General features: G+C 48.0%; 1 protein-coding gene across 1 annotated transcript in view; it reads left to right on the top strand.

Moving 5' to 3' along the window:
* The first annotated feature begins 218 nt into the window (after positions 1-218).
* The window catches only part of CATSPERD (cation channel sperm associated auxiliary subunit delta), a 47,542-nt gene continuing 40,007 nt past the window's right edge, over positions 219-7,753 (top strand). The window contains exons 1-3 of the mRNA XM_044254459.1: positions 219-292; positions 2,027-2,081; positions 3,145-3,221. Coding sequence (XP_044110394.1) covers positions 219-292; positions 2,027-2,081; positions 3,145-3,221 — 206 coding nt within the window. The remainder of the gene's footprint in view (positions 293-2,026; positions 2,082-3,144; positions 3,222-7,753) is intronic.

Here is a 7,753-nt window from a genome sequence, read left to right as displayed (position 1 = left end):
CCCGGCCCTCCAGAAGGGGGGCGTGTTGTGTGTAGCTTAGGCGTTCCCCGGGAGACGAGGGGCGCATGCTCAGATGCCAGCAGGCCACCCCCCCCCCCGCCCGCCGCCCGCCGCCCGCCGGCAGCTGCGAGCTCAGGTTCAGGGTGCGCATGCCCAGACTGTGAGGCGACACCCAGCGGCGGTTGAGGTGCATTGGTGGCGGTGGTTCTTTGTGCAAGATGCTGGTGTTGATGCTGGTGGCTGCGGCGACCCTGCGACTCTGCTTGCTGGCCAGAGCTCAGCCGCTGTGCCGGTGGGGCTGCCCTCCCCGGGGAGGGGTGCTGCCCGGGGTCGCGGAGGGGGCCGGCGCGTCCCTGAGCGGAGGCTCCCCAACCTCGTTAAGGGTTCCCAGTTTCTTGTTCTAGAAGTTGAACTTGATGTTTCCCGTTCTTTCACCCCAATTCCCTCCAGCCCATCACCACGCCCCCCCCCCCATTGCCATTTCAAAACTTGGGTCCGATTCCCACTCTGGGAGCCACATCCGCTGCCGCCGCCCTGGCCGTGCGCTCCTCTCCGTCGCCCAGTGCCGCAGGCAGGGGGATCATCGGTAAAAGAATCTGATCCCGTCATTCGCCTGCCCCGATTCTCTGTGGCGCCCGGGAAGAAACCCAAGTTCCTGAATCCCCCGGCATGATCTGGCCCGGGCGTTCTCAACAGCGGCGCTGCTGACGTTGAGTACGCTTTGGGGTGGGGCCGTCCTGTGCGTGTAGGATGTGGAGCAGGGTCCGTGGCCTCCACCTGCTGGGTGCCATAGTACTTCTATCAAGAATGTTTCTAGGCACTGCCTAGGGAATTTGAGAACCACCAGTCTGGTGCCTGCCCTTCCCTAAATCAATGCCCCAGTCACACCATCCCTTGAACAAGCCAAACTCTGGCCAGCCTTGGGGACAGGGGAGAGGGTGCTTGGTATCCTCTCTGCCTGGCACACTTTGCTTCCAGATTTCTCCATGTCTGGTTCCTGATCCTGGTTTAGGTCAATCGGATCCTGACTTAAACCGCACATCTCCTTATATAAAGCTCTCCCCCCACCCCGCAATGTCTTTTTCCTAGCAATGCTAATTTCTGTTACTGTTTTGACAAATTTTTGTCTGATGTTGTCACTAGAATGTGAACTCCATGAGGATGTGGAGTACTTATCTCACTCACTCGTTACCCAGAACATTTTTAGATTTCAGTGTATATTAGATTAGTGGATACTGTGTGGAGGGTTCCACAGGGATTAGGGAAATGTGAAAGCCCAGTTCCTGCCCTCAGGGAACTCCTGCCTGGAGTAAGCTGTCCTATTCTGCAGGACCCTGTTTGCCCATGAAATAGTAAACGTGCGCTCCTGGTGCATGACCTAACTTGAGCTTTACAACAGTTCACGGAGCAATGATTCCTTAACTTTAGTTTATTGATGTGAAAACAGATCCAGTGAAATTAAAGACTCACCAAACTAAAGGCACATAGCTAGTAAGCAAAAAGCAGTTTTCCAGTACGATTTACCAATGGGATTTGTCCCAGAGTTTGGAAAGATGGGTGATACCCAATTCTCCCATTTCCTCGGACTGGTTCTCCCAAGTGTGGTCCTGGGCCAGCAGTATTAGCATCACCTGGGAATTTGTTAGACTTGGACCTACTGAATCAGAGACTCAGAGGTGGGGCCCAGCAGTCTACCCTTTATCAAGCCTCCAGATGCTTCCGGTGCATGTCAAGCTGGACAAACTCTGCTATAAGTTATAAACCATACCAACCTTCTCCAGCTGCCAAGACCATCCATCTCCCCACCCCTGGCCTGGCCACAGCCTTAAAAAAAAAAAAGGAGAGCGAGAAAGAAGACCTTGGGGTTGAAGTAGGAGTTCCTAATCTGAGATCTGCAAATGAGCCTTTATGAGCTCTCAGAAATTAAATCTCCATTGTTGCATGTACATGTGTGTGTACCCTGGTAGGAGTCATGCTGAATAACTGGTAAAAATGACAGGTGGTCTTTCTTGTCACTTATCTCTAGTAATCACATGGTGAGGACAGGAAAGGTGTTTCATATCAGACAGCAAATTCAAGGGGTATGTGGCTCCGTACTGCTCTCTCTCTCTCGCTCTCTCGCTCTCTCTCTGTCCTTCACTTTCAGAACTAACACTCAGTATTTCTCAGTGCCCGTGATGTGTTAGGTATAGAGCATTATCTAATTCCTACCATTGCACTTGGAAGTAGGGCTTAATCTTTCCCGTTTTACTAAAAAAACTTGCAAGTAATCAAATGACATGAAGAAAGCCAGGAGGTGGAAGTGGATTTAGAACTCAGATACTCCTTTTCAGTGTTCGTTTGCTACACTGTAACTCTCGGATAATAAGAAACAAACCGTTACTTGGCTTGCACTAGGTCCAGCAAGAACAAACTTTTTTTTTCACCCTGTGTGTGCCTACAATGCAGGAAGAAATATTTCACCTGTTAAAATACGTTTCCTGTCGACACAGCCTTATTTCAGAAAGTGATATCTGCATTTCTAAATCATCTCCAAGTGCCTGGTCCCTAACATGTTACCTTTACCATTCCTCACCCTCTGGCGTCTCTAACAAATAACTCATGATCTGTAAATACGCAGTAACATGGACAAGGAATGTGATATCAGTAATTATCCTGTTAATCTCTCTTAATTTTTTTAAAGATTTTATTTATTTATTTGACAGACAGAGATCACAAGTAGGCAGAGAAGCAGGCAGATAGAGGGGAAGGGAAGCAAGCCCCCTGCTGAGCAGAGAGCCCGATGTGGGACTCGATCCCAGGACCCTGAGATCATGACCTGAGCCGAAGGCAGCGGCTTAACCCACTGAGCCACCCAGGCGCCCCTCTCATAATTTTTTATTTTGACATAAATACACAGCAAGTGGCAAATAGAGCACAGAGATGTCTCAGATACTGCTCACCCAGCTTCTCTACCCTCCTCCCCATCCTCCCCTTGACATCTGACGTCACCAGAGTGTACTAGGAAAACAGGAGGATTACATTGCATTCCTATTACGCACTTGCCTCAACTTCACATTTACAGTTTCAATGTTCTATATCAGGAAATTATTTTTCTCAGCCGTTCATTATTACTGATATTATTGTGTGACATTCTCTCTCTAGGACCAACTGTATTTTTCATCTCCGAGAGCACAGTTGATTAAACATCCTTGCAAGAAAAACGTAGCCCTGTATCTAGGGTAAGTGACCGTTTTATGTACTGTTAACTTCCTTTTTAGTAAAATGTTAGATTTGACCTCATTCATTCATTCATTCAACAAACATTAAGGCAGATGGGTGTTGCTGGTTGCTGGCCTGTAGGGAGTTCATAGTCAGGGTGAGGGTCAGAGCAAGAGAAATAGAGAAACCAGCAAATAAAAGAATTACAGTGTGGTATGGTATCACCTGTCGCAGATCTTGGATATAATTAACCATCATGGAGGTGGGGTGCATTCAAAGAAATGGGGATACTCTGCCCAGCATGCACTTGGGGTCATCAGGGTGCAAGGTTAGGAAACCAGCTGTGTACAGCATACTGAAATGTTTACTCCTCATCCTAAGGGCAGTGGAGGGTTGGGAGCTACACAGTTTGTGTTCAGGAGGATTTCAAGAGCCCAGGCAAAAACAAACAAACAAACAAAAAAACAAGAAACACAACAAAACAACAATGTGCTAAAGTCTAAACAGAAGGCAAGGCTACAAACAGGAGAAGACACGGCAGGATGTGTCAGTTCTCCTGGGGTGTGGAGATCGGAGGTGAGCGAGCCGTCTAAGATGGCCCTCAAGTTTCTGGTGTAAGGAACAGGGCGGGGGAGGGCGCCTGGGTGGCTCAGTGGGTTAAGCCGCTGCCTTCGGCTCAGGTCATGATCTCAGGGTCCTGGGATCGAGTCCCGTGTCCGGCTCTCTGCTCAGCAGGGAGGCTGCTTCCTCCTCCTCTCTCTCTCTCTGCCTGCCTCTCTGCCTACTTGTGATCTCTCTCTGTCAAATAAATAAATAAAATCTTTAAAAAAAAAAAAAAAAGGAACAGGGTGGGGGAGAGAGTTGGCCATGTGAGGTGGCTTGCTGCTTGTGAGGCATTGAGGACACGTGAGGTCAAAGCTGGGAACAGTAGGTCTTCTACCTGTCAGTGCTAGTTCTGGCTGTGGGCCGTCACCCAGTGATCTCATGTTCATCGGCCGGAGGTTCTGGTGAATCTTGATTATACAGAGCATGTGGGAGAAGAGAAAGGGAAATGGGAACCCAGGAGACCCAAGAAGCTAGGGAAGGCAGGAGCGAGGGAGGACAGAGGAATGTCACAGAGAAGTCAGGGCACGTGGGTGGGGAAGCAGCTGACAAAGCAGTGGTACATACAGGAGAAAAAGCAAGGGCGGAGAGGTCCAAGGTTTATGTCACTCTCTCCAGAAGCCAAGACATTCCTGTACCTGGTGCAAGCAATGTGGATGAACCTGGAGGACGTTATGCTCAATGACATAAGCCAGACCCAGAAGGACCTGTCCCACAGGACCCCACTCCCTGGAGGTCCCCAGAGGAGTCCCGTCCACAGAGACAGGAAATGGTGGGAGCCAGGGCTAGGGCAGGGGTGGGGAGTCTGTGCTTCACAGGGACAGAGTCTCCGTGTGGGGAGATGGAAAGTTCTAGAGTCAGAGGGTGGGCGTGGCTGCAGGACAGTGGGAGTGTGCTTCGCGCTGCTGAGCTGGACATTAGAAACAATTATAATGGCATATTTTATGTGTATTTTATCACAATTAAAATAAATTGTGAGACACACATTTTATATTGTGTGTGTTGTACTGCAGTTCAAAAAATTAGAATTTTCAGTTGATTAAAATTAAAGGCAGTGTAGAAGCCACGCAAACGAAGCACATTTCAAGCGCTCAGCGGAGCTCGTGGCAAGCGTGTGGGACAGCCCAGGAGCAGAATGGTCCCCTCATCACCTCTGCTTTAGAGCAGGAGTCACAGACAGTGGCCTCCCCGGCCAGATTCAGCCCTGCCACCTGACTGTGTGTGGCTGGCAAGTTAAGAATAGTCTTTATATATTTATACAACTGAAAGGCAGTCAAGAGTAGAACCGTATTTTGTGGCAGTGAAATGACGTGGAATTCAAATTTTGATGTCCATAATAAGGTTTTAATTGTCCACAGAAGCATTTGTGCTATAAGAGCAGAGTTCAGCCGTCCAGACAGAGGCTCTGGGGTCCCTAAACTATGGCCTTTCTGTCCCTTTACAGGAAAAGTTTGCCAGACACCCGGCTTAGAGCATAACATGCTTAAACGAAATCCTGATCCCCACAGCACGCTGGAGTCAGAGAGGGTCTGATTCCAACAGCTTCTGGCAATGAGACATTCTAATGCTTATTACAGTGATGAAAATGTCACTTTTCTGCCGGGAGCGCTGGTGAGGATGAGGACAAACATGGATGAGGCTAAGTGGGTTTGGACAGTTTGGCAGAATCTGTCAAAATGTTCAACACACATTCTCAGACACAAGGACCCCATTTTTTGGCAGTTAACCTAAAATGTTGCTCGTGCATGTGCTTCCTGAGCCCTTTGTCCCATCTGGAACCTCTCCCTGGAGTGTCCTTTCCTTTCCAGTCAGGGGGGAAGAGCATTCCAGGTGGGAGGGACAGCATGAGCAAAGGTCCTGAGGCAGGACCTTGCTTGATTTTTGGAGGAACAGCTCAAGGACAATGAGTGAGGGGAAGGAGTGAAGGGAGATGTCCACATTAGATCACGTGGGGCTTTGTAAGGTGTGGTGACACCTTTGGATTTCAGTGAAAGCCACCAGAGATTAAGCAGAGGAGTGAAGCAATCTAACTTCTTTTTTAAATGACTGTTGATTGTTGGGTGACAAACAGGTAGCAGAGAGGTGAGACAGCAGAAGGACACAAGTGAGGGGCTGGGCTATAGCACAGTGAGAGACCAGAGAGGCAGGATTGGAGGGAGATAGGGTTAGGAGAGTCAGACATGAAATCTAGTGGTTCAGAGGAGGAGCGGGCTTGGGGGCAATCAAGGAAGGCTGCATGGAGGAAGGGGCATCAGGGACTAGTTGAAGCCCAGGTAGGATTTCAGTCCATCAGGATGACAGTGGGGAAGGTCAATAGTGCTGAGGGCAAGAAGCCCTAGGGTAGGGAGATGTGTAGAGTTCAGATAATGGACCGCCCTGCAGGCCAGTTTAGAAATCTTGCCCTTGATTCTTTAGGATATAGGTAGCGAGTCAAGTTTTCTAAGTAGGAGTGTGGCCTGGCTAACACCAGCAGCCACTGCCTTTGGAGCTAGCTGTTATCTTTTGCTATAAAATCATGATATGCCTAATTTTTTAAAAGATTTTAAAAAATGCTTATTCGACAGAGAGAGGGATGGCGAGAGAGGGAATACAAACAGGGTGATTGGGAGAGGGAGAAGCAGGCTTACTGCTGAGCAGGTAGGCCAACGCGGGGCTTGATCCCAGGGTTCTGAGCCAAAGACCTGAGCCAAAGGCCGACGCCCAATGACTGAGCCCCCAGGTGCCCCGATATATCTAACTTAAACATGTTTCCTATTTCTTTCCCATGTTTACAGACATCATATTTTGTTGACCACATGCCAGTCTTTTGCAAGACTGTCTTGGGAGTCTCCTACTTTCTAATTTACTGTTTCAAACCTTTTCTTTTTGTTTTTTAAGATTTGATTCATTTATTTAAGGGAGAGACGCACAGAGCCTCACAACTCTGAGATCCTCACTTAAGTCGAAACCGAAAGTGAGATGCTTGACGGCCTGAGCCACCCAGGTGCGCCTCTGATTTACTGTGCTCAAGTTGTGTCTAAAACCAGACCAAATAAAATTTGAAGGAAAGCGTATTACTAAGGTATTTGAACTTTAGCCTGTGAACAAAATTGTTGATTTTGCATGTGCTGAATTTGCGGTTACTTCCTTCTAGGTTCTTAACTAGGTTTCTAATAGCTAAGGTTCCTGAAAAAGTGAACCATTATATATTTATTTCAACCCCAAACTTGTTTCTTTATATTTTTTTCCCTAGTGACCTAAAGAAGGTCTTGTAGGTAAAAACAGTGTTTGGGCATCAGAGCCTGGTATCCAACAAAGGGGTACCAAATGCATGAATGAATTAGAGTTTGTTTTAAAAAACAAAAAGGTCAAAATAGGTGAAAACCTTATAGTAGTTCAGAAAACTTTTGTTTAGAATACTTAGGAGCACCTGGGCGGCTCAGTTGGTTAAGTATCTGACTCAATTTTGCCTCAGGTCATATCTCAGGGTCATGAGATGAAGTCCTGTGCTAGGCGTAGAGCCTGCTTGGCATTCTCTCTCTTCCTCTCCCTCTGCCCCTCCTCCCCAACAACACCCCCTTCCCCCCCTGGCTCGCTCGAGCACACTCTCTCTTTCTCTTAAAAAGCAAAGGGAGGCCTGGGTGTCTCAGTCAGTTAAGTGTCTGCCTTTGGTTCAGGTCGTGATCCCAGAGTCCTGGGATCAAGTCCCACATCCGGCTCCCTACTCAGTGGGGAGCCTGCTTCTCCCTCTGCCTGCTCCTCCCCCTGCTTGTGTGGGCTCTCTCTCACTCTCTGACAAGTAAATAAATAAAATCTTTTAAAAATTTTAAATAAAGAAAAGAAGAGAAAACAAAACAAAACCCAAAACAAAACAAACCTCAGTGACAGATTCTAAAACAGAAACAAAACCCAAGGGCACCTGCCTGGCTCAGTCCATTAAGCATCTGATTCTTGACTTTAGATCAGGTCT

The sequence above is a fragment of the Neovison vison genome, chromosome 6 (genome assembly GCF_020171115.1).
Source record: "Neovison vison isolate M4711 chromosome 6, ASM_NN_V1, whole genome shotgun sequence".
Lineage (NCBI taxonomy): Eukaryota > Metazoa > Chordata > Mammalia > Carnivora > Mustelidae > Neogale > Neogale vison.
The sequence above is the reverse complement of the archived record's forward strand: the minus strand, read 5'-3'. Positions and strand labels throughout refer to the sequence as shown.